This window comes from Calonectris borealis, chromosome 13, assembly GCF_964195595.1.
Source record: "Calonectris borealis chromosome 13, bCalBor7.hap1.2, whole genome shotgun sequence".
In the NCBI taxonomy this organism is placed as follows: Eukaryota; Metazoa; Chordata; class Aves; order Procellariiformes; family Procellariidae; genus Calonectris; species Calonectris borealis.
The window spans coordinates 16,677,240-16,704,385 of record NC_134324.1 but is presented as its reverse complement, the minus strand read 5'-3'; the positions used below and the strand labels follow the sequence as shown (position 1 = coordinate 16,704,385).

Below are 27,146 nucleotides of genomic sequence, written 5' to 3'. Positions count from 1 at the left end.
CTCTACTAGGATTGTGGTACTTGTTGGTACTGTATGGGGGACCTTTACATGTTCTTTATTATCTTGGCATACACAAGCTTAGTTTGAGACATAAGAATGTATTGCTTGCTTTATTGAGAGAAACGTAGTTATCTTTCTTCCTGGTTTTGCTGTACGTGGGAGAAATTTTGTCGTTAGAGTTTGTGAGGAGTTACATGCTACCTTTTGTCATCAATACTACAGGAAGGTCCGTCTGTCCATATGTAGCACCATGACAGCCCTTTGAGGTGCTTTGGAGCAGCTCTACGGCTGGAGCAGTGAATCTGAGCAGATACCTACCAGGGTGGGAGCTGGAGAACCGGGCTGGGGGCTTGGGGTTCCCCCAAGCAAGCTTGGTTTCAGCAACTGAGATAGAGGGAATTTGAGCAACTGAGATTGAGGGAATATGGAGTTTAAAGTTTTAGCACTTTCAGCAAATGAACTAAATGTTCCTTTTCTTCTGATGGTTTTTTTCTGGAGCTTTAATTAATTGTGAGGTGAAATTCTGTTTGGACTGGGTCCAGGCATGCTTATTTTTTGTATAAGTAGTTTAGTTTTAGAAGTCATTTGAAACTTGCTTGGAGGACCTTGGACTTCATCTGTTTTCTTAGCAGTTCTCAGAGAAGTAGCTGGATTTGGTAAGCTGACGAAATGCAACCAGGTAATTCCCTGTGCATGGTCACTGGTGTTCCGTATTTAAATGTCATAGGATCACAGTATTATATTCCTGAACTGTACTGATATGATGAAGTATCTTGCGATTGTATAAAATTGTGATTAAATGAAAATATATGAAAACCAGCAGCTTTACAAATTTCCTCCCTATTTAAGGAATTTACAAAGAGTGCATATATATACCCTCTTCTGGCAATACTCTTTTTTTGTACTTACTGTATAAAAACTGCAGAGCGTTCATAGGAGGATAATTTTTCCAATAATTAGTTACTTGAACTTAAAACAGAAACATTGTTTAATAACGAATAAAGGGAAACAGTATCCATTTCCATTTTACAAATGAAGAATAGATTATAAACCCCAGAGTTGTGTAGGTGTGTAACTCTTATAGGGAATGGATACTTAATTATCTGTGATGGTCTGGACCTTAGAAACTGTAATTTCTTTACTACCGTAAACAATTCACCCAAACCTGTGATTAAAGGCTTAAGGAATGTGTAGTTAACTCATAAAAATATGTACATAAATTTTGCTGATTCATTGCACTGTAAAGCACATCCTTATTTATTATTATAAATGAATCTCTAATGTAGCTCATGCAAAGTCTAAATGAGTGCCATTCTTTTTCATTAGGTAGCTCTTTAAAATCGATAATGTTTTCTTTAAGGGAAAGCTTTGGCTGTTACTAATTTAAATCTCATTAACTTTTGCCTTTTTTTTCCTAAGGTTCAATTGGAGCTACATTTTTCATTTAGATTTGAAGCTGCAGGCTACATGTAATTCTATTTAAAAGCCCAAGGTAGGCAGGAATAATGTTGGGTTAACAATAATTTAGAGAATCAAAAATTCAGAATATTTTGCATGCAGCCTACACTTGTCATTTAGAAGAAAATGGTCTTCCCAGCACAAAGTTTGGAGATGCATGGGCGTTTGAGAAATCCTTTCCTAATTAATGTAAAGTTTGCAAAAACAGGTTGAAAGTCACTCTTTCCTGCACCATATTCTTTCGATTTTTGTACATGTATGTGCAGTGAAAGTTTGTGAATATCCTTGAGACTCAGGGTTGTAACCCCAGTCCCCTCTGTCCATGCCTGTGTTTGCATGTCTGTTGATTTGCGTCTAGTGGGACACTGCTGTCATTCCTCCCATCCTTCAAGTTGTTACCTGTGCTCTATAGCCAGGACTATTTCTGAATATATGCAAAGAGAATTAAAGAAGTGCAGGGTCCTTTATGCCTGCTGAGTAGATTCGTCTCTTCTAACAGGAGGCTACTACACAGAGAAGCAGTCCAATGGCAATGGGGCTGTAAGTGATGCTTTTTGTAATCTCAAGTTTGTAGCTCATTAATGAGGTTGTATTTGTTTCTCTTTCTTACTGAAGACACACTGATCAGTGCCAGGGAACAGGAAAAAAATCCAATTCTCATCATTTTGATGACATACTTTGGAATATTTAGTATTCAACAATAGCAAAAAATTGCATTGTAAAGGTTTATGCAGCCCTGGGCAGTCTGGAGATTGAAAACTCAGCACAGCTTTTCAAAATAGTGGTTGGCTGGAAGGCTTCTGGCACTATGTTATTCGCTGCACATCAAAATTAACACATTACAAGCAGTGATTATTTTCAGTTACGTAAAATCAGATGAGTCTTTAGAGAGATTAAAATGAGATTTGTAATGGTTTAGGAGAATTCTTAAAATTGACAACTTGACACAGCATGATTTCAGATTATGTGAAATCTGGCATGAGGATATTTATATTTCTGTTTGCAAAGATTCTATTCAAAGTCATCATGATGGAAATATTTACAATGAAGACATTATTATGTCTTTAATATGCAAATCATTCTAATTGCATTTCTTACATTGTCAACCTCACAGTGAAATATCGTTTATTTCACAAGTGACACATGAAAAAATATGATTGCATTTGTGATACTCTTATTTTTAACAGGAATACCACAATAAGTGTCTTCATCTTTGAAGAACTTCCCTATATCAGCAATTCCCTTAACATAGTTTGTATGACGTCTGCACCTCTGTATTTCTGATTCATACCCCTGGTTCTAACACACTTTCTCTCTGTTTTACCCTCCTTCCCCTTTCACCAAGAGGGGTGATGTGCTCCCAGGAGTATCGGCACCCGATGCTATAGGGGCAGACGTTGTGTAGGGTGACTGCCCTCCATGGGAGTTGAACGCCATCAACACCTCTAAGGCTGGACCTTATGTCTTATGAAAACAAGACTGATTTGTTGCCATCAAATTCTGCTTTAATCTTGATGAGAGCCAATTCAAAGTGCTTTTTTTGTGCCCCAGGAACACGTTATACTCTCAGAGACCTCTCACTTCAATTCCGTTTCTGTAGCCCCAAATCCCTACCCTGAGGTCACATGCCTCCTGTGTGCTTTTTCCCCTCTGGCTGGGAACAGTCGTTTTCCTCTTCCTTCAGATGTAGAGCTGGACAGATGACAATTCTATCATCTGAACTGAAAAATCTGTCATCATGAACTGAAAAAATAATAAAGTCAAAATAATAATAAAATTGACTAGGTTGAATTAAATAGAACATTTTTAATTGGGAATGCATCCACTCACAACACTGTTTGTCGAAATTAATCCTCGTCCCATCCCCAGCTTCCCCACTGAGCGCTATTTGCTGAATTCAACTTGCATTTAGCAGGGGCGGTGAGGGAAGGACGGGGGACCGGGGGGCAGGAGAGCCCCAGCCCTGAGCGGGGAGCCAGGAGCCCTCCCCAAGCCCGCCGAGAGGAGTGGGGACAGCCTGCCTGCCCCGGGCAGGGACGGGAGTCCCTAGGGCACTGAGCAGTTGGAGCCCCTCAAACTTGTTGAGATAACTGCAGCCAGGCTTGGAAATGAGGACTCTCTTTGTGAAGAAGATGGATGGCAGAAGAAGGTATCCAGCTTTGTATTTCTGTCCTGTCTTCCCTAATCACTGTGAGTTTTTTCTGTTTAAGAATTTAAGTAATGATTTTCCATATTTTAAAACATTGTTTCCTCAGTGGAAAACAGATTGGTTTTCTTTGGGGTGATCCCTAAGAGAAGCCAATCCAGGTGTAGCCACCTCAACGCTTTGTTGTAGTAATCGTTTTAAAATACTACTTAAAAACTTGACCTCAAACTGTTATGACAGTCAGTTCCAAGGGCTGGGAAAGTAAATGATGGCTGGGGGTTAGGTCAAGAAACTAGGAGTGAGCAAAGAGCATGATAGAAAATGAGCACTCTCCACATTGCTACTGAGTGTTGAGTAACCAGTCAGTACAAGTGGGGAGACATTAATTAAAAAGTTACTCCAGTTATCTAATTTTTCTGGTAGCTCAGGTGGAGGCTTTTATGGTGATTTTTCAGAGTTGTCTTTTAATGTCGAGCTGTGATGTTTCAATAACGATGAGCTGATGGATGGTGGGGCTGCAGGACAGTGTCCCAGCTGGAGGACATGGTGATGTCCAAAGAAAGGCCTCAGGTGCCAAGAGCTCCCCAGCTCCCCACCCGCATTCCGGAGCCCAACTCCCATCTTTGCCCAGCCTCAGCCCGGAGCTCAAACATCTCTCCATCTTCCCGTCCCCATCTCGGGCGCTGCTTGGTGAAACACGCAGCAGCTGTGAGTTTTGTAGAATGAGTTGGAGCCGTTGAGGATGACAGGAGGCCCATGAATAGAACAGAGACCTGCTTGTTTTCTGCCGTTCTGAGCAAATGATGTATTAGTAATGAAGTATTTGCAGTTAGTCGCTTTTGCTTACTAATAAATGAAATGTTTTGTTTCTGGCTCATGAAGTTACGGGGAAGTGTGAGGAAAAGGCTGCGAACTGGGCTGGTTAGGGGTCTGTCTGCTTTATGATGGTTCTTACTTAAAGATAAATAGTTGCTGCTCTGCATCAGCTCGAGGCGGTGCCGGTTTCGGTGGGGCTCCAGTTGGCCCTGGTCTGAGTCTCCTGAGTCAAGGCTTGGGAAAATGACCGGAAAGCAGATGAAGTCCCCGGGAACGTGCCCGTGTGGGGAGCTGCAGCCCTGGTGATGAGAAAATGGCCCCTCTCCCCCACCGAGGGGCCGTCACCAGGGCTGGGGCTGGGGAGGAGCGAGGCCTCGGGAATGGAGCCTGAGAGGGGACCGAGAGGAATCGCGGTGCTGGTGACAGGGCCTGCTCAGGGCCGCCGCTCACAACTGATCTGGAAGCGGGATTTTGGGGGATCTGGCAGACGCGGGGGGCTGCCATCACAGCCCCCTTTTCACATGTTTGAGCGATGAAGGTGCATGTGGTCCCAGGAACGTGGCCCTTGTTTTCACTGGAGATGCATTACTGGGGTGCATGGAGCTGTGGTGGCTGCCGTGCTGGAGGATGTTGCAATCGGCAGGTTTTAGAAAACATGTATGTAAATGGTAAAGGTGTACCTAAACAAATGTGCAGCGCTGTGTTACAGAGCACAGCACTGCATAACCGCTTGCTGCTTTACCTAGAGAGACACGTCTGTAACACAGGTAGGTCGCCCTTGTAATGGTTCGTTTTTCAATCATCCTTCATTTTTCTTTCTTATGTAATTATAATAGCTTGCAATAAGGATAACTCTATTTTAAGTAGAAACAAAAGTCTTGAGAACGTTTACTGTTTAAAAATACCTCATTTTGAAAGCACTTCATAATTCATCAGTTACAGACACATTTTGGTCAAACAACCCTCTAACAATTCTATTCATGGTTGTCCTATAAAAGCAAATATTGTTTTGATTTGTGAGTGTTCATTTTACTGAAATGAAATTCGGTGTGTTCTGCAGTCAGGAGAGTTTCCTGTTTAAATTCTGCTGCATACGCACAGCTAATGAATTAAAATAAGAGGAGGAATTACAACCTAGTTAGACCATAGGTCATAACCTTTTCGAACAGAGGTCCACCTGTCATGCAAGTGGAAATGGTAATTGGCTCACTGCAGCTGAAATTATCTGTGCCAGATAAGAGGAGGAATGGCCTAGCAATTGTAAAATGGTAAGTATGTCTAGATATCCAAAAGTAAACGTGTAGGGACAACGCAAATGTTCAAAGCTGGTTATTTGTTCCAAGTAAATTCAGATGATCTTGACTCGTTCCTTTCTATTCATGAGCATGTCCTGATTTAAAGTTGTGCATTCTCTCTTTTCTTTCTTTTTTTTTTTTTTTTTTAACATTGCAATGTGTTCATCAAGTAGTTTGCAAATGTCCAAGGTCCAAAACATTCATTCTACCTAGTGTGTTTATGATGGGGAACTAGTTTTGTAAAGCATTTGGTAATCTTCTGATGGACTGGCTACATCTTCGTAAGCTAGAAAATAAATGATTAATGAGTAGAGTAGAGAACGTGCACACCCAGATACGGGCATTCATGCGAATGGTTCCCTTTACGTGTCTGCGAATTGTGGGCAGCAAGGGCTGTGTTGGTGGTAGGACCAAATCAGGGCATCAGGTAGGTTGGAAGAGGTCTCGGGAGGCCCGGAGCCTGGGCTCCTGCTCAAAGGCCTTGCATGATGGCATGGGTGGCTGTGCGGGCAAGGCAGGCGCGTTGGTCGGGCATCAGTTGCCCATGGTAAATGGGGAATTTGGTCTAACAGAAATGTCCCTGCTGAAGTGTCCCAGGGAGTAATTGCTTAAACCTTGCACAAATACCGTGTAGCTCATCCACAGGAATAACTGAGTCCTGCTTTCCTCTAGTGGTGGGGTGTGATACTATCCCTAGGCTCTTCTGATAGTCTCCTTGCTCTCTTCTTCTGTTGAGCAGTCTTCCTCTGCCACAGGTGAGATGTAGTAAGAGCCCTTACAGCAGACCTGTGTCACTCAAGGATTCCCCTCTGCGGACAGTAGAAGAAATGAACTTAGCCCGGTGTATTCAACAGGGAGTCCGTCTTCCCAGCCTAATCCAAACTCAAGAGGACTGTGCCCTCAAAGCAAATAATCCAACCCAAACTGTCCACACACTTGAAAAACAGATGAAAAATAAAATAATCTTGTGCATGTACACCAGTCCCTCTGCCCCCCAGGGACCAGCAAGTTAATAGAGTTTCATTCTCTTTAATTTTAAATTCTTATTATTCACAGCTCTTTCCTACAATTCCCTCCTGGGATTAACGAGCAGTGGATATAGAGTTTCCTAATTGTGTGATTATTTGAGACTGCAACCACCTGATCTGGGATCTAGTTTCCATTTACTTTACCTTCAGTAACTTTATTCAAAGGGACTAATGAAAAGAGACTCATCAATTATTGAAATGAATTCAGCTTTGTTCCCAAACTTTGCATGGTGCTAAGACTTGAAAACAGAAGTGTGTGAAAGTCTCTGTGGGTTAATGTGGTTGGCTGGAGAATATTAAAACTGTCGCAGAGAGTGTCCTTAAAGACCTCGTGTATAGTCAACACCACTTAAAATATTAATTGCATATACCTTCAAGTATAAAGCATATTTCCAGTGTGTTGCTCCTTACTCGAAATCTTAGGATAAAATTTTTATTTATAAATGCAATGGAATATTTTCAGTCTCTTTCAGTCATTACTTAAATGAGTTATTATTCTCCCTTTTCTTAGACACTGATTCTTCTTGTTTTCTTTTTCTATCTAATTTATCTAAAGGTAGTTCTGCACCAAAGAAGTATCAGAGATGCTGGGAAGTCTCTCTTTGTGCTTTTCCATCATTCATTGGCTTCCTCAGGAATCCAAAGAGCTAATAAAAATGGCAATATTCATTGTGGAAGATGTTAGAAAAAATTGTTTTTTCCCCTTTCTGGAGCTTAGAAAGTGGAAGTATTTTTATTCACTAGATTTTGTGGGCAGTATGTAAAAGAAAAAATTGGGGTTCAGATGGGTTTCAGAGCTGGGTGAACAGCTAATTTACAGTCTATTGAGTTCATACCTGTGTTTGCACTGAGTCGTTGGGTGCCTGAGTTGTTTGTTTATGGAATTTAAATTTTAGTATTTAACAGGAAAGTTTTGTTACTTGTTCAGTCCAAGAAGCAGATGCAATGTCATGTAACTGATCTGGCCGCTCCAATCTAGAGCAACATACTTTTTGTTTAAAATAATGTTCCCTTGCTAGTGGGATAAAGAAGAAAAGGAGATGTGCTAATTTAATGACGTTATTTCATGGCTGACTTTGAAGAAATGGACATTCATTTATAGATCCACAAACAAGAAGTTTAACTGTTCGGCTAACTCGTTCACTGCGGATCACCCACTTGGCTTTACTTCTGCGGGAGCAAAGGCGGAGGCTGGGCAGAGGCAGGAGCTTTGTAAATGGACTTTCCCACAGCTCTTCCAAATCGGCCTGCCCCAGTGCGGGAGGGGAGCCGCGGGAAGGGCAGGGGCCAGGCGGTGCAGGAGGGGCTGAGAGGGCAGGACAGGCTGGGGCTGTCCGGGACTTCACAAAATATACCAAAGCACAAAGCCATGAAGTATGATTTCTTTATTGTTCATGTCCTGGCTCTACTGCTGTTGATTTTCAAGGTGCCTTTTACATTGTTTTCTAATGTGGGGACAGCCATGGAGAATCAAGGCATTACACTGAATATTTAAAAACAAACCACTTTATAAGTTCCAATTTCTGTACCGTTTACTTCAATACAGACTCTTTAAAAACCTGCCAGATATTGAAGTGATTAGGAGATCAAGGTCGCCAAACACTCATTTTTAGGGTAAATATGCTGCATTTTAAACAGTTCCTTTAGTGCCCTCCTCTTCTCTTTCTCCGTGCTCAGCGGAGCAATCCGCTCAAAGCAAAGAGCAGAGCTTTGGAAGGGCACTTCAGTTCAGGTCCATCTGTCTCCAGGAACATCTGACTTGGAAAAGGTAGCAAAGAATATGATGAGACCAGAGATTTCCTTTCCATCACAGAACGTGTTTCAGAGCTCCTTGTCTCCAGCAAAATCTAACCTGCCAGCTGTGATTTGCTTTTCTCTCCATCAGCAAGCATTCCCGAAAATCCCTGTGATAAGGTGCCACCTGAAAAGCTGGCTCTGACAATTGCTATAGGATGAAATGCCCCTGTCCAGTAACTTCTACTGACACTACTTCAACGTTTTTGTTCTTCAGGTATAATTTCTAAGTCTCGACCTCATTAGTATGCCATCGCTCCTGGAAGCTGAGAATTTGTTCAGGGTCCAAGCTGTTTTTTTCTCTCCCTAGAGAATTTTACAGATTGGTGATCTACTAGTATGTTCTTTCTTTTCCATTTTCAATATAAGACTAAAATGCTTCTGGCTCCATATGCATATGTAAGTCAGGACAGAGCAATCCGTTGTTATTTGGACCTCTGGCAGTATATATTCACAGTTTGTTTGACCTCAAAGGAAATTATGAGTGTTCGGCTGGAATATTTGACATTTGAGTTGGGTTGTTTAGCTGTGGTTCATAAGAAAAGCTGGTCAAAAAAAATGAAGCATATACAAGTCTTAAAAACCTTTTAGCCCATCTTACAGAAATTTGAAGCTTTGATCAAAATTTGGAAAAAATTCAGCCAATGTATATGGATAAGTAAATGCATTTTTTCTTACTTATGCGACAGATTTCGAGGAATATTTACATGTTGCTAAATCTAATGACCTTTTTTTGCACTCATCATTATTTGATTTAGGAATTTTGGAACATTTGCACTTTTACATGTCTTGAAAGTCCCAAACTTTTTCACCAGTAAGTTTGAATGGTCTAAATCTTGCTAGAACATTCGGAAAATGGAGATCAAAGTAGAGAAACTACAAGGTCTGTGAGTGATCCTCTTCTTAGATGTTAGAAGCAAAATAGTCTTGGTTGATGATTACTGAATCTAGATGTTACTGTGATAGAAATGAATTATTTAGTTAAAGTTGTTAACAGGGTAGTAGGAGAAACATTGCAAAATTCACCCAGCTTGAATTGTGATAAACTTGTTTTTTTCTCAAGATTGAAGGTGGTTTTCTAAGTGGTCTTCATCTCTACCAGATACATTTTTTTGATTTACTATATCCCTCAGGGGACAACTATTTGATTTTTTTTTCTAAAATGCAGTTTAAAGTATAAGCATAGTCAGAGTCAAAAAATAGTGTTCATTTGACTCAAAGAAGGATGAAACTGTAACTCACAGAAAAGAAACATCACAGACACTTTACCTGAACTTCCTTCTCCTTTCCTCCCTCTTGCTGTTTGAGATCGGCTCCCCTGCTGTTGGAGGAGGCCACCCTCCAGTCCCTTCTGAAGTACCGCCACTGCAGGTTCTCCTTCTCCCCTGTAAAACTGGGTAATTTGCTCACTATGTCAGAGATATCAGCTCAAATGTCTTTCGGTAGAGTGGATTTTTATTAATTGTTATGAGAGTGTCCTTTAACCAGCCAGTCTGGTAGGTCAGCTAAGCTGAGGGAGCTCTACAAGCAAAGATCTTACCTTGCTTTGGAGGTGACATCCATGATTTTGAAGAGTGTGCAAAGTGGTCAAAGACAGTTTTGCTTGAAATGTGTTCTCTGTCCAGCAAATGTGTCTCTGAATATTGGAGTATTTAAAGAATCACACATAGGGTGGGGGGTGGTGGTTGGTCCCCGGTGGCGGCTCAGCTCCCTGACTTGGCTCATGGTGTGAGGAGCAGGGAAGGGCTCTGGGAGGAGGGAGGAGGCAGGGGACCACGCGCTGGGCTCAGTTGACAGACAGGTCTCATATGGCAGCGCTGGGCCGTGATGAGATGCTGGCAGGGGTCTGCAGGCACTGTAGCAGAATTAGCATAGCACAGCCAGAAAGCCAGAGATGTGAAACCAGTTATGTACGGTGAGCCTGATCTAACACCCTGACCCTTTGTGAAGATCACGTCCAGCCAAAGCTATTAAAGGCATTACTGTCTTTGCTCAAATGTAGGGTGTGTTCTGTTTTATCCAGAATCAAGATCTGAAAATCTCCGTTGACTAAAATTCATGGGCTGTAATTGATTTCTCCCCTTTAAGACTCTAAAAAATTTGCATCCCTTTTTGGACTTCCTTAATGGAATGCATCTATCGTTGCTATGTGTCTGCAAACCCCGAGCATGATGGATATCAGTTTCTGGACTCTGCTGTTCAATGGCTAATATATAAACAAAAATGTAACTCCTGTATCAGAGGAATGTTGTTGGTTTTATTTTCTGACTATGTATTTACAGTCACAAGCATTGCTTGCTTTGTAGAGCAATAAATTTATTACATTAGCTAGTATATTATTTTTTAATCATTTATTTGTAGATGATTTAAATTTAAAATGAGATTTTCAGGTAACAAGGTAGGCAAACATGTTTAACAATGCCATGATATAAATTGCTGTAGGTGACAGATCCCTACAAAAATTATTACAGGCAGATTCGCAATGCAAAAAATTATTTATATGACAGCAAGCAGAAAGACAAATTACTCAGAGACTATGTACATGCTCTTCTATAATTGCTCATAAATTATTATGGTTCATGTTAAAATGCATCTAGACTCCCTAGACAACCAGATTTATTTAAAGTAAGAATAATGGGGAATTGCCAGGAAATGTTGGGGAAGGAGATGCAGTACACACTTTGGGTGATTGCTAACATAAAAGTACAGTAACTTACTGTCAGCCAACTTAATCTATAATTTGCTTAATAATTTTGAAACCTTCATTTTCAATTCGCTATCTCCTCAGGTTGCATTAGCCTGGATAGATAACTGGGATGGGCCCAGTGATTAACTGCTGCTGTGTTTCCCTGCCCGCGGGGGACACATCAGGACTCTCTCCTACACCATGTGGGGGTCTCGTGTACCTGAACACTTTCATGTTCTATGAGATAGGACTGAATTTAGCCCGTTGGGTCAGAAGTTACGCTAACGGGGTGGGGGGACTGACAGATAGATGGGCAAACCTCTTTTCCTTAGAAAGCTGGGCTAAAAATAGGACAATGTTTTCCATATCCTCTCAATGCTCCAAGTTTTAGAAAATATTTCAAATAATTGTTTTTATTGAAAGCGTCTAAAATACGCCCACAATAGATAGGATTTAATTTGAATGGGCTTTTAATCAGGCACTTATTAAGGATCAGCTGATTATTAGGGAGCAGAGAAAAGATGTATATACATTTATTATATAATAAATGCCTCTCTCTAATGCCACTATTTTTCTCTTCTTACCACCCTGATTATATTACGTATTGAGAGCCAGCCCAACAAAAATGACAGCAAACTTTGTTCTAGATAATGGAGTGCTAAACTCCACCTAAGCAGCTCCAGTCATTTGTAATGACAGCTTGGAGAATACTCCAAACGAATCTAACAATGCTTACGCTCCAGTGACTGACAGCACGGCAAGAGGAAAAATTCCAGAGCGTGGGGAGCCTGACCTAGATTCTAGCCTCTACAGCTTCGTAAGAGGAAACATTCTTGACTGTGTATTTAACAAGAAAAAAAGAGCAAGGGGAAAAAGTTGTCTCCTGTTTGATTAGTCTTTCTTCAATAATTAAGATTTAGTCGAGGCGCTCTGTGAGACTTCTCCCCTCCGCAGATGTCATCAACCCTATAATGAATGGTTACTCCGTTCCCTGTATGCTCTCCTCTCCGTAATTACCACCTCCCGGCAGGCTGCGGGGAGCGAGCTGCTGCAGGGGAGCAGCCGGTGCAGGCAGGGGCGATGGGCAGGCAGCCTGCCTGCACCTTCCCCCTCCGCTGCGCTCGCTGTGCTGGGGTCAGCCTCGCCACTGGCTGATGAATTCTTCCATTTGGATACCGTTAATGGGAAAAAGGTCTCCAGTGTAAATCTCCTTTTCTTCCTTTTCTTCTTTTGAGGTGCAGGTGCTGGGCTGGGGTCAGGTCACCGTGCCCGGTGCCCCCAGTGGAGCGCTGGCAACTGGGGGCAGCTGGAATTGGGTTTTAGCCACTCTAATGACCTGGCTGTAAATTACCATTCAAATGTCCTTCATCTATTCCACTGTGCTTTATATACTCCAGCAGTTGTAATTTTGAAAATAAAAAGTAGAGAAGTGACACTGGAAGGGAGAAGAAATTTTCAAATGAAAGTGGAAGATGAGGCAGATTGAATGTCACTGAAGGATGCTGAGTGTTCGTTTGAGCTGTGCTTTGACAAGTGGTTTGGTGTGGATGTGGGAGAAATTTTATTGGAAACAGAGGCATTTTCAGCTTCCAAAGCTGGATTTCCATATTGGGTCAGTTCCTAACTCCATAACTTTTCCTAATTGTGACTCTGCTCTGTGAAATAAATGAAAAACTGGCACCTTTCTGCTTGACCCACAAGCTTTCCATGAGTGTCTGAATGTCAGTTGTTCTTTGCTGTGGTTTAACTTTGCTGAACTGGCACAGATTCGAAAGCATTAGATGACATGATAGGATTAGATTGACAGAAGATTGACAGAATTAATTAGATCGGTTGAATTAGTTTGGATCTAAGTTCCAGTTTGGGGCACCCCTGTTCATTTCAGCTTATGCCCCTACTTGGACTCTTGTGACTTTGCTAAAGCACAGGAGGAAGGGTGCCTTTGAGAATACCTGTGTGTCCTGGGGAACGGGGATGAGCCGTCTGGAGAGCTCAGCGTTGCCTTTCACATTCCTTTGCTTAGAGAAGGCAGCTGTAAGCTCTGCAGTGCTCTTTAACTGTAAACTCACACCAGCCTAAAGAGCAGGGCTTAAAAAAGGGACAGAGCTTTTGTGAGGAAGCTCTGTATGGAGTACATTGATACCCGCGTGATGTAAAAGTGCTCAAAGCCACCTATGTAAAATAATTTATGATGTCTGAACCAGGCTTTAATGTAAAAGTAGATTGGATGGGTTTGTAGGACTGGGAGATTTGGGTTCTTTTTCCAGCTCTGCTGCTAGTTGCCCGTGCCTGTATAACACCATCACAGAGAGAGGTGAATGCAGTGTTTCATGGGGTCCTGGCAAGAGAATGTTGGAGTTACGGTGTGCGGCTTTGGTCATGGTGAAGGATGTTATAAACCTGGAGGGGATGCACTGAGAACAAATACTTCAGTACATGATTTTCAAGTAACGATTATCCGAACTTGTCCTGTTCTGCGTGGCCCTAAGCTATGAGAGGGAGAACACAGAGGAAGAAGTGATGCTGCAGCAGTGAAGAAAAGGAAAGTCAGTAAATTGCTACCGGCCTTGCATTTTATGTCATTAACAGTAGCTGTTAAAAGCAAGAAGCAATGAATTTTAATTTAAATTGGCAGTCTGTTTTCAGCAAGATGAGTATGGAAATGAGAATTGAAGTTCACTGAAACTGCGTGTACCTAACTTCAGGTGAATGTTTTGGTTTTGGGGCTTTTTTTGTTGAAGTAAGAAGTCAGTTGGCCCAACCAGCTGCTGCATTTGCATCTGCGGTGGGTGGCAGGAGCAGGTAGCCTGATCCGCAACACTTGGGGTGAAGGTATTATACGATCTCTCCTCACCTATCAATACCCTCATGACAGTAGATACATTAAAAATATAGTTTTGAGTAATGGGTTTCCCTTCCCTCTTGAGCCTATGTTAGTTTGTTTTACAAGTAAAGTTTGTTTTACAACAAGATGTTACATGGAGGTTTATATATTAGAAATGTATGAAAGTGGTCAGTGTCAACAGGTTTAAAATATGATTCATGTGGTCGCAGTACAATTAAAGCTGATTTGCTGCAATGGGGAAATTAAAACTTTCCATTTATCACGGTTAGTTTTGAAGGATTCAAGAGAAGCTTGAAAAAATGGTAGACATAATTTAAAGGCAGTAAAAGCCACTAAAAAAAAGAACTAGATCTGATATTCCACTACGTGTAGAATTTTGGCTCACTACATGTGTTTAGGAAGTAAATAAGAAAATCACTTAATGCGTGAATGCTATTGAAGATATATATGAAATGAAGAGCGTATGAGAATATCTAACACTTTGAGTTTGAGAAATGATACTGTAAATGCAGAAGAGGCAACTTGAACCTTACTTGGTTGAATTGGAGGTAGCTACATCAAGGGTAAAGATGTTCCAATTACATGTAGCTGGATATGATCAATAAATTCTAAAAGCTACACATTTCATCAAGTCTATTAATTTTAGGTAGTGTATTTGCCTATTGATGATCTGCCTTTGCAGTCTTTTTCTTTGGTTATATTTGTGGTTGACTTTCAGGCTTACAGTTTTTCCAGCAATAAAAAAGATTGAATTAAAAGGTCTCTGATATGTGAGAGGGAGTTACATGTTGATATGTATGCATGTTCTAGGATTATATTGTAATTAAAATGATTTAAAATAATGGGAGAAAAAATTGTAAGGAGAAGTAATCTTTTATTAAACTGGCTGACATCTGTTCATTTTTAAAGTTAAGTATCAAGAAAACTGTTTCAAAAGTTTTTGCTAAACAGAACATCAAAAGATCCCTTTTCATATTTGTACAATTCCTGTATTAAGCTTGATTGCATAGGTAGCACGTTGTAATGGTATCCTGTTGTATATAGTACATATCTCTACAGTTTGAGTAGGCTGTAGGAAAAAAAAAAGCTACGTGGAACTGCCTTGAAAAAAAAAGATAAATGTCACGTCTGTTACTTATTTTTTTTACGTAACGTAATTAGCAGAGGTGGATGGAAAAGTTTTAAGGGATAAGATTGGGATAAGATGCAAATGTACATTTTCCTCCGACAAGGAATTAAACAATGCAAAACTGGTTTACTGGGGCAAGTAGTTAAAGTGAAAACACTTGGTTTATTTATTAAAGAATTAGTGTTGCGGGGATGAAAGTAATGATATTCTAAACAAATGGAATTGAGCAGACCCAATGTACTCTATTTATTGCCTGCATTCGCACTTACATGTAACTAAAAAAGGTGTATAAAACCCTTTAATTGCCAATAGCTGCTTCAGGTTTTTCATGTTGCTATGAAACAAAGGTTCTTGTTTTTTTAATTAATTGCATTGCATTTCACAAGCTGCCTTTCACTATCTTGAAAAAAATATATTTGTATCTAATATTTCTTTATTATTGTTTTGCTTTCAGTTGATGGTTGCATTGACTGGTCAGTGGATCTCAAGACATACATGGCTTTGGCAGGTGAACCAGTCCGAGTGAAATGTGCCCTTTTCTACAGCTATATCAGAACTAATTATAGCATGGCCCAAAGCACAGGTCTTAGGCTTATGTGGTACAAAAACAAAGGAGATTTAGAAGAACCCATTATATTTTCTGAAGTTAGGATGAGCAAGGATGAAGATTCAATATGGTTTCACTCGGTTGAGTTGCAAGACAGTGGTTTCTACACGTGTGTTCTAAGGTGGGTACTGTGTTAAAGTATAACTAAGAATGTATAGATTGTCTTGGTTTAAAAAAATGTTTAAATTGAGCTCTCAGGATTAAGATATTCTTCCAGTTAATATACACTCATTATTTTTATTCTCATAATTATATGTCACATAATGCTTTGTCTCAAAATTAGTTTCCCTAGTAATTATAGTTACCTCTTCCAATAGCTATAATTAAACATGTGCTTTCACTTAATTACTTTTTTTTTTTAAGTCCAACACTTGCAAATTCTCAATTTGCTATAAACCTTCAGAACTGGATACTTCTTAAATCATGAAGTATTTTGGTTAAGTAATGCTCTTTTTCAAATCCCCTGAGTTATTCAAGAGTTAGACACAGTTCGAATTATTCTGATGGGGTTAGGCCATGGGGAGTTACAGTTCTGTCTGGTTTTGAAGAAATGTTTATTTTGATAGCCCGTTATGATTTGTCATAAATTTAAGCAGACCTCATTTGGTAAGGCACTGAAAGGCATGTCTCAAAAGTATTTTGGAACTGGTGGATGAGCCTTAAATTAAGCATGTGCTGGCACTTGTGATTTCCATCATGTGGATGTTGATGTCAGCTCCATGCCTAAAACGAGAAGATGAAAAAGGAGGACTCTTTAAGAATGGATGAATAAATAACCCTTAAATGATCCAGTTTTGAATTGAAAGGAATTTACAGATACTTTATATGATTAGGTTTTAAACTATTTAGTTTTGGAGAATGAAGCTTGCTTCATCCTTATCTGCTGTTCCATACTGAAATTATACACAAGTTTGATAAATTTAATATCAAATATTTGCAGCAAATTAACAGCACTGTTCAGAGCCCAGAATTTGCTCTCTCTCCATCTCTGCTACGTCTCGCTGCCTTGTCTCAGCTGCCTCAGTCCATTTTGATCCTGAAGAATGCTACGAAAATCAAAGATTGTGCTGTGGTGCATGGTGGTTTGTACTGGGGACCAACATCCAGTTTAAATATCAGATGCATTTGCCAAACTCACTATTAAGTCTGTGTTGCAGCCTTTGGAGTTAATTATTCTTTTATTAGCTGCTCTGTCATAGGTTTAGTGTAATGTGAACTCCGTGATTTTGAAATGTTACGGGAAGGTAGTGATTTACATGTTTCAAGGGAGCTATCCTTTTTCATAAGAAGTCACTGTTGTGATAATCGAGTGCGAATCCTGTGTGAACAATGAAGAATTGATCTTGGATCAAATTCTGGGACATACTTTTTTCCGGGAAATTTCAAAACTCTTTGCTCATTTACATGACAAAGTAGTTTGGTAACAAATGGGCAAGTTCTTAAATAATTCGTGCATTCTCCTCATTTTCAGATAAAAACTGTATGGCATGCTTCTTGGAAGGCATTACACAGCAATAAGACCTTCCTTCTCAGTTACGCAGATATTTTTGCCATTTTCAGATTTATGTCGGAGTGCAGAATATGATATCTAGTGGTTACACATAAAAGACTATATTTCTTCCTTTACTGAATTAATTTTTTTCTTCCAAAAATTTGGTAATGTATCCTTGCTGTTATTGTTTATGAAATCATAGGTGGCTTAAAATAGCTGAGAAAATAGCAATAGTAATTTATTTTCATTTCATTAAAATTGGGCTAGATGTAATGTTCTGAAATATGATCACGCTTCTGTGGTAGACTATCCACACCATTAACTGTGTAATTTCAGCTTTATTAATCCATTTTTTTGGAGGGGGATAAGCAGATGTTTGCATTTTAGTCATTAACCAGGATAACCTGCTTTGTGAGAATTAAGAGGTCACAAATGAGAGCAGTAATTCTAGAATATGATTTTATTTTCTAGAAACATTAACAATTTCCGTTACAAATGCCTTCTTTTGTAGACTGAATAAATAGAGACTGGTAGAGAGAACTCAGTGCAGTGGAAATAAAGAGGTGACTGTGTCCATCAGTGTGCAACACTGGGTTTAGGGTTGCATGCATAATTGAGTCTTCTGGTTTGGTAGCTGAATGAAAAAAAATGGGGAGGAAAATGCTTTTGATTCAAGATAAATGTAAAACTTTTGAAGTTTTTCTCAACAGAGAAGTTTTCATTTAGGTTCTCTAAGAGAAAATCAGAAGCAATTAAAATCTAAATTTCTGTCTTTTTAGCCATTCACCAAGGACGTGGGTGCTCTGGTGCAATTCCCTGTGCTGCCCGAGGGGTGAAAACCCCCATTTGCGTGTCCCGGTGGCCAAGGTGTGCTGCGTTCAGCCACTTCAAGTCTCTTGCCTTGGAACCGTTCTGTCTGAAATTCGTACTTGTCTTTGCAAAAGGGCACAAGGGGGTGAGGTGCTTGGATCTAAGTGGTGCTAAGGCTAAGTGGGGACAAGAGATCGCTGTCCCAGAAATAGTTTATGGCTTGAAAGGAAGGACACACTCTTGAACTGGGAAGATCTTCTCTGATAGAAAGGAATTGAACACCAAGGGTTTTTAGCGAGTCGTACATAAAGGATGTCACAGGCAATAGTGAGAGCTATGCTAATTCACTCTTACCCAACTTGTTACTTTTTTCCCAGTCAAAACAACGTGGCAAATAAGAAGACTTATGTATGGGGAAAATGACAACTGCACATTTCACTGAATTTCCTGTTTGTTGAAAAGGTTCTTCACAATTCTAAAAATACCCCCCTGTTTTTCAAGAAGTTGCATTTTCTAGTTGCTCACAGGTGCTTGTAGGATCAAGGCATGAATATCTTTGAAGCAATTGGAAGGAATTTTTCAGAAGCTGCTTAAGAAGGGTGGGTGCGAGCAGGTAAAGGATAGGCTGATATGACAGTGATTTGGAGATGGGTAAAAATTAAATGTGGCAGTGTATTCTTTCTTATACAGAATTGTCATTTCAATAGTCATGTCTGGTTTGCACCTGTAATACTGAATAAAATTAAGGAATATTAGAGCAGCCTTAATGAAAGAGATTGCTTCTCCAGGCTGAAGAGGTCTGATACCATAATTTAAATATTGCCTCTCCTTTATTAACCAATTAGACATTGCTCCGTAGGCAGGTGTATGTGTGTGTATAATAGGAGGAAATTATTGTTGCATTAAAACTTACTTCTCTCTTCTCACGATACATTTTGACATTGAGCTGACATTCAGATGCAAACCAAAGTGTGGTATTTTTCTCCAGTGTTAAGCATGGCTGTAACATATTAAGGGGTCCTGATTCTGCAGGGACTTTTAAAAGAGTGCAGAGTTGAGCTGTGCTAGATAATCCTTGTGAATTCCATGGATCTGCTTTGTTCTCAGGTGCCTTTTCTGTGCTACAGCAAGATCCAGTGACATCCAAAAGGGATCCTGACTAATGGATAGATGTGTGTTTCATTGCAGTTCCCAGATAAATGCTGGGACATTTGTATCATGACTTTACTGCCCAATATGGAAGTGCTGCATTCTGGAGGTCTCTTTGCAGTACAGGCCCTGGATATACCATTAATCTTCCCGCACCCGCCAATGCTACTTTCAGATAAAGCTGTCAGCATTTCTGTTACAGAAGTTTGGTGTTCTGGGATTTTTGCATCAGCACTCTGGATCGAAGCATCTTCACTGATCGAAGGATTCAGAGATGAGAGCACCAAAACCAAACACGGAAACTAAAATAGATGTAAATGCATAGGGTGGCCTTAAATTTCTGAGTAAGACTGTCATTTGCCAGATCACGTGCTGCTTTTGCTCTCTAAACAAATACATTTGGTTTTCTGTGTTAAAAGCCTCTGTTTTTTAAAGAGGGAACAAGGACTGGGCCTACTTAGATCTTCCTAGCCTGATAAAGAAAAAAAGATGAGCTAGAGAAGAAATCTCAGCAAAGTTTAGCCACACCTTTGCCCTCAGCAAAGGACTACCCCTTCTCCTAACTGGGCCCAGCTCTGAAATAAACTGAAGTACTGAATAAATGCTTTATGAGCAAGATCAGTAAAACATTAGTGCATCTTTGCTGTTAATTAGCTATTGGTGAAATAAAATAACTCAATTCCCATAATGTGAATCAAATCAGGAGGGTAGAAAGTCTGGGCCTTGAGGGGGTGCAGGGAAAGCAGGAGGTGGAGACTGGCTGGTGGAGCTAAGCCTCGGTTTTTGTGCAGGATGCGGAATAACAAGGGAGTGAGGGCCTTGAATGCCTATGAGGCAATGAGCCTGCAGATCTTTGATAGCAGCATTTGATGCCAGAGAACTGCCAACAAATCAAGTTAGGAAATCCACGTATCGTTTTTCCCTTACTTTGTCCCTATCTGCACAGTTCTTCATGGAGAGCAGCATTGCTATGGACGTGCACAGAAGAATCAAGCCTTTGCTGAGCCATTGGTGAAATATTGAGATAGTACTTTCTGAGCAGTAATAAAATAGACTGATAGTAGATTTTAAGCCTCCAGGCTTCTGAATGTGGAGCGCATGACCAGCAAACCAAAATCAGATTTAGACAGCCTGGAGGGGCTGTCAGTAAAACTTCATTTGCAGTATAACCTTTGTGCTCTCGCTTCAGTGGGTGTTAGGAGGGCTGAGGAACTTGTTTCACATGCCTACAACCTGGACTGCAGTGTGCACCCATCATCCCAGGAACAGTTGCATCACTTTCTGAGTGCTGAAAGTCTGGCTTCCAAGCGAAAGGAAAGAAGTTCTTCTCAGGTCGAAACAGAGACCAAACAGGAAAGTTGGACTAAATCATGATGTGAAAATGTGTAGGGGTAAGGTCGCTTTCTCTGCAGCCATCTCTCATGGTTCTTACAATATGTGTTTTAATACAGTCATTCATTTTGTTGGTGACAGTATCTTCTCATTACAGAATGTTTCACGTTCAGGTGCTTTGGCTTTATTCAGTGCTCAATTGTTCATGACAAAGGTGATTTTGTATCTCAATCCCTTTGAACGCAGTGTTGTAATTCCAGTTTAGTCATAGAATACCTCCTTCCATATGCTTCACTGGCAAGTGCTTTTTTTTTCCCCTAGACTTACTCTGAAAAGATCCAAAGATCTTCCTAGTGGGCCAGTGTCTTTAATCATCATATGTCCAAGAGGAGCACATCTAAGTAACTGATGGATTACACATCTCATAGTCACCTCTCAGACTTGCACACTGGTACGGCATTAGCTTTCATGGCTGTACTGTCCCAGGCATGTCTGTAGAAGCCAGCTAAATTTCACACTTAGAGCAACTGCATGGATTCAGCATGGCATAGTCTTCCCAGGCTCTATATGACACTAACATTAAATGTCACACATTAAAAGTGTGTGACATTTCCCACATTAAAAGTGGCTGATTCTGTATAAACAAAATCCCCATGATATATGGTATTCAATACTTGAATACAGTGTCAGAGTGGATACAATATAAAGTCAGTATGGTTCATGATAAAATAAAATTTAACTTACTGAGATATAATGTTTTGGTATTATCAAAATGCAGGGGAAAGTAGAATCAGAATGCTTCTACTTTTCTATCTAGAATTGTGTAAAAACTGATGGTGCTCCTGCAAATCATTTTGATGACATTGTCTTTATTGAGAGAAATCAGTTCTATCTGTTCTTTTGACACTTACACTTGCAGAAAAGCAAGGATTTGTTTCTTTTCCCTGGTGATATGTATATTTCTGCTCACTCACGCTCCTCCTCTAATGCTTTAAAAGAGAAAATATCCAACCTCTGTCTTTCTGAAAGCCAATGTTTACTGTTGATGAGAAGCTGCAGGAGCAGTCAGGGCTTCAAGCAGAAATGCCCATGTTGCTCTGTGGTTGGAGAGCATCCAGTGACTTCCCTGTTGCAGCAGAATGCACAAGAATGAGAGTATTGTGTATCCTTCAGTTTTCCTAATAGTAAAATCCCAGCTTTAGATACCTTTAAAATGACTGACATTACTTTCTAGTCCCAACAGATTGTCATAGCGAAATGTTGTGTGCTGTTGTGTGCTGCAGTGCATCAGTAACGTCTCACCTGACTGTCACTGGTTGCTCGTGGAAGAAGTGCCTTCCCTGGTGGGCTTCAAACCTTGCCTGGCGGAGAGAAAGGTTGCAAAGTGGAGCGACTGCTTCCTCATGCAGTCAACTTTGCATGCAGGAGACCTATTGCCGAGATGTTGTTCAGCCCTCCTCAGCCATCTCCTCTCCAACATGTCAGGGAGTTTTCATTTCCCTTCTGTTCTCCAAATAACAACGGAGGAGAATGTACCACTCCTGTTGAAACCCACATCAAGCCAGCTGTAACTATAACACGTCAGTAGAAAATGTTATATGTGTCCTGTGTGTGGACAGACAAATGGAAGGTTTCCTGAGGAAATCCATCATGCCCAAAGTACAAGGTGACATAAGGAGTTAAACTGGTATTTGATAAGTGATCCTGGAGGATAATTTCTTCTTTTCTGGCAAACACTTAAGGCAAGACACAGCCAGGAGGACTCAGCTGTAGGACTCAAACAGCTCTTATTGCAAATTGGCATAAGGACATTCACTTCGTGATTCTTGATGATAGCATTCCTTGTATACCCTATGAGATAATAACTGATCCACTGGTTTACAATTTGCTCAATTGTCCGTATACAAACCGAGGGGGGCTTGCCTTTCCTCATTGTATCTACAAATAGGATTTACATGCATGAAGAAGGATGTGCTCCACAGGTTTTATTCCCAGAGGCAACAAAATCGGTGAGGTTTAGCAATGCAGACAAGTCTGATGGGTATCCTGAACACAACTTTTGTTTTGCGTGCTAGACGTCTAATAAAAAAAAGCATAGAGGAGTAGATACACTAATTCACCCACTGTGTGGGTTAGAAGAAATAAAGGAGAAAGTGTTCGGTGCTCTCAGAAACAGGGTATTGCAAATACAAAATTATTGGAAGGGGATTTCTTAATACTTTCCTGGGAGCAGTTGTCCCTGTGCCTCAGATTTATGTCATTTGTAATGGGGCCTTTCAGTAAGACAGTATAATTTAACAGTAATATCCAGAGTTCTAACAGAAAATTATTAGGAAATAAATGAAAAGGGCTTAGTCATTTGCAGTAGCAAACTTCAGGGCAACTTGCTGCCTTGTAATTCTTAAGGGCAAGGAAGAAATTTTCCCTGAGAGCAAACCCAGCCAATTAGAGGATTTCTTTTGCTGGGACAGGATGTGCTGAAGCTGATGGAGACCAGATAGTTCATGAACTTAGGTGTGATATGCTGAGATAACTTGGTGTTCTTCTGGCTTCTGCATTTCTTCTATGTTCTGTATTATATTTTCATATATTCATTTCTAATAACTAACATTTTTGAAGACTAAAAAAAAAAAAAACCACCAAACAAAACCAGGGAACACTGTTGACCTATGTGATTCAACTTAAATGCTAGGAGATTTCCCTTTATGCCTGAGTAGTCCCTGTTGGAATGACTGACTGCTGATTTGTTTGGTTTTCAGTTGCTTCTGTCATGATGCAGAGGTCAGCAGGACCAGTGCATGTGTGCATGAAGGCAATCAGAAAAGAAATAGCTCCTCCTGACCCTTAACCATGTGCAAATCAGGCTGGCTGTCATTTACTGTTCTCAGAGAGACTTAAGAAACACGATACTAGAGATTATCCCTGAATTTTCAAATCACGGCCTTGCTGTTACGGGCTGTATCACTGACTGTACTAGGCACATTCTGACATTTTTGTGTCACATTTCCCTCTTTATAAGGTTATTAGCTGAAGTCCAACTTTAACTTAAACTTAGATCTAAGCTTTGGTGGGAAAGACCCAGCTGTGAGAAACCCTACCCAACTGCCAGATCCGAACATCTTTTCTTCTCTGTCCTGGTATCCTGAAAGCCTAAAAATTCCGTAAACAGGACTAAACTCACAGTGAGGAGTACAAGCCTTGCTTATAAGTCCCTCTGGTGAGAACTATATTCGTGATGGTTAACTTGAGGAGACATCCCTGGATATCTGTTTTTCAAGCTGTCACTAATGTGAGCCTTTTAAAATTACCTTTCAGTGACTTTGCTCAGAGGTTGTTTCTTTTGAATAGTGATGGTATAGCCTTTCTTCATTGTAAAACACGGGCCTCTGGGACACCTAGTATGTTTTAGTCAAGCTCAAATTGTCGTCTTGTTTCTAGTGAGTCTTTGTAGCAATTGAATCTGAGGAGAAACGTACAGAAAGACTAAACATTTGTAAAGAGTAATGGGACCTTCAATGATATCTCTGTCTGGATTCACAATGCAGGTCTCTGTTGGAGGATCAAAGGACGTAGAGATAATACAAGAACATTGGATTTGTAACATGGTACTGTTTTAGCACTTTCTGAGATTATACTTCCTTGATGTTGTTTTCTTTTACTAGTAAGATCTTGAAAACCAGTCAGACATTAAAGGAGAGGTAACATGGGATTAGGATTTCTCCTTATCATGCATAGGAGTTGGTATTAGAATTACCTTTACTATAGTTATGACAGCGACGAGCAAGCAAAATACAAGATAGGAAGGTTTGGAGTTGTGCCAGGTACCACACACACAAGCCACAGAATCATTGTGCCTCTTGGCACGTGGTTCAGGGACCAACTACAGCAGTGCCAGCCATCTGTCGAATTGTTCCTCTTCGGGCATTGCTCTCTCACTTGACAAATTGATAAGAAGAAAAAAAATCCAAAAACTTTGAAGGATCTGTGATTCGTAAGCTCTGAGAGTGATTTACACCATAAGCGGGAATTTGATCTTTTCCAGACAATGATCCTAAACATGTAGCAGTGGTAGTCACTGAGAAATAAGTTAGCACTTGAATGAAACCTTGAAAGAGTAAGTAATAATCCATTTGTTTTTAGGAAAGATGTTACATTTGTGTGAACTGAAAAAAACAATTATAATAAAGTACTCATTTTTCTTTAAGCAGATCACCAAACCATGACCTCATTGATCTGAGAGAAACAAGCTCAGATACCAATAAAACTGCTTGGTGACTGTTACGGTGAAGTGTGAAATTTAGACAGGAATAAATTTATAAAATTCTCATGAAGAGGGAGCAAAAGAATCAAATGCTCAATTAAGTCTGAAAGCTGATAACATAGCACATACTTATAGCAGCTGGAAGTGGATCTGGTAGTGCATTAATTGCTGTGGACCTTCAGATGGACAAAGACGGTTGGTAGTGTAGTTATTGCTGTTATTGCTTTAACTCAGAATGAGCAAAGATGAATGTAAGGGTTGGCCTATATAGTCCTGCAATCAGTATTTCAGTGAGCCAATGAAAATGTCATTAAAACAGCCAGAGTGTTTAGGTACACTGGGAGAGATCTAAGTCTGAGCTGTGCTGTTCCCTGAGCACTGCTTTGATAAAAACACTTCCCAGCTTTTGGATCTCCCACCATAGTCTTAGTTCTAAGACCAAAGTATTAGAACTTTAATGTAAGAAAAATCGCAACACTTAATACAAAATGAACCTGCAAGAAAAAAAAATCGCAAATGCTCTTGTATAAACATGCAATTCAAATTTAGGGATTTTTTAAACTCTAGTAGATATAAAATACTCAACCACTTTACTGCCTCCTTCCTCTTTATAAGAAAATTGATAAACGGGGGAAAATTCCGTGCATACTAGAGACAAAATTGTTTTACTTGACTCTTTTAACAAACCGCCCTCACTAGCAGAAACACAAATGCCAAAGAAAAAGGTTTTTTCCAAAGCTGTGAATATTTTCTCTAACTTGAATTCAGCCTTAGGGCTGATGAATTGTCTTGAATCCAAAACAAGATAAAAAATAATTGACACTTCAATTTCAAATGTCCTTGTTATCCATTTCTTTATATCCTCCCTTTTTCCCTCTTTTTCTTGCGTCGAAGTCAAGCCAAACTCACAATTTTGCTTGCTTTTGTTTTGAGACCTGTTAAAATCCCTTGGTTTTCCCTGTGGTTTTCTATTGGATTCTGAGCTGGCTTCAGTTTGTGGTTCAGAGCCAGTTCCAGGTGGCCTGGGGATTACAAATGCCTTGCCACCAGAACAAAGGAAACTGCTTTGTGAACGCTGGCAAAGCTAAACCCTTCTTCACATTTCCAGTTGAGAGAGTAGGCCCAGTTTATAACTAGTCCCTTGAAACAGGGAATTACAAATCTTAGTTTCAGTGTGAAAACATAAGACACTTAAATTTTTTTCTTTGTACTATGGAGTGATTCTTTCTTTTCTTCCCTCTGCCTGTTCCCCATATGACCACTGCTACCATCTATAGAAATGGAAACCACTGGAAATTGACTCCCCTGGAGAACGAATGGTTTGGAAACCTTTCAGAAAAGACAAATTATTAAAAGACCTACTCTCAGACTCATGGGCTTATTTCCTCTACATGTGGAAAGTGGGCTGTCTGCAGTCTGCCAAGTTCATTTGGGTTCCAATATTCTCTCCTTACATACAACTCTTCTCACCTGGCCTCACATTACTGAGATAACCACCACAAGCCCTCCAGCATCTTCCTCATCCACCTGGAAGATGCTTCCTTTTTATTCCTTTCAGCCACCGATTCTGTCAGCAAAACCCGGGTTACCTGCTTTGCTATTGTTATCTATTGTTCTTCGTGTGTTCCAGCTTTCCTCTTTAAATATGGTCATACAACCTTTCCTGGCAGTCTGCAAACTGCTGGGAGCATTGCCCTCCCCCACCAAGCTCCATGACCATTTACTGAAAACAAAAGTGGATCCTCCTTTTTGTAATACATAGGCCATCTGTTTAGCTTTTAAAGGAAGATAAGCAATAAATGTAGGATTCATGCTAGTCAGTCTCCACACCTTTACAAAAAAAAAAGAAATTAAAAAGACCCTTAACATAAACAACTTAAATGCAGCTCATCAAGGAGAGCGCTTGTGGACACAGAGGTCCTGAGAACAACTGGAAAGAAAGAACCCTCCCAGTAGAGCAGCTCTATGGGCTTCCTGAGGGACCTCTGTAGGTGAGTTCCCATCACCTCAGTGACCTGTGTGGTGGCCAGCACCATAATATTCCTGTCTGTTTACCCAGGTGGTAAAAACAATGCTGTAGAGACCGACAACTGCTTTGTGATCCCTTTCCTGAGTTCTCCCTCAAGCTGTCACCTTCTAGAGAGCCCCTTTATGCCCCAGGCTCCACAAGGGAGGGAAGACAGCACGTTCCCATGTGCCAGTGAAACCAAATGCACATTTTTCTGCAAATTACAGTTCAAATTACAAGGTTTTTTTCTGTGTAGGAAAACTAACTGGTTCACCTACTAATTCCCGCGT

At 40.3% G+C, this 27,146-nt stretch overlaps 1 protein-coding gene across 1 annotated transcript in view; it reads left to right on the top strand.

Annotated features, from left to right (window-relative positions):
* IL1RAPL2 (interleukin 1 receptor accessory protein like 2) overlaps positions 1-27,146 on the top strand; it is a 391,471-nt gene that overhangs the window by 182,966 nt on the left and 181,359 nt on the right. Inside the window, exon 3 of the mRNA XM_075162335.1 lies at positions 15,652-15,925. Coding sequence (XP_075018436.1) covers positions 15,652-15,925 — 274 coding nt within the window. The remainder of the gene's footprint in view (positions 1-15,651; positions 15,926-27,146) is intronic.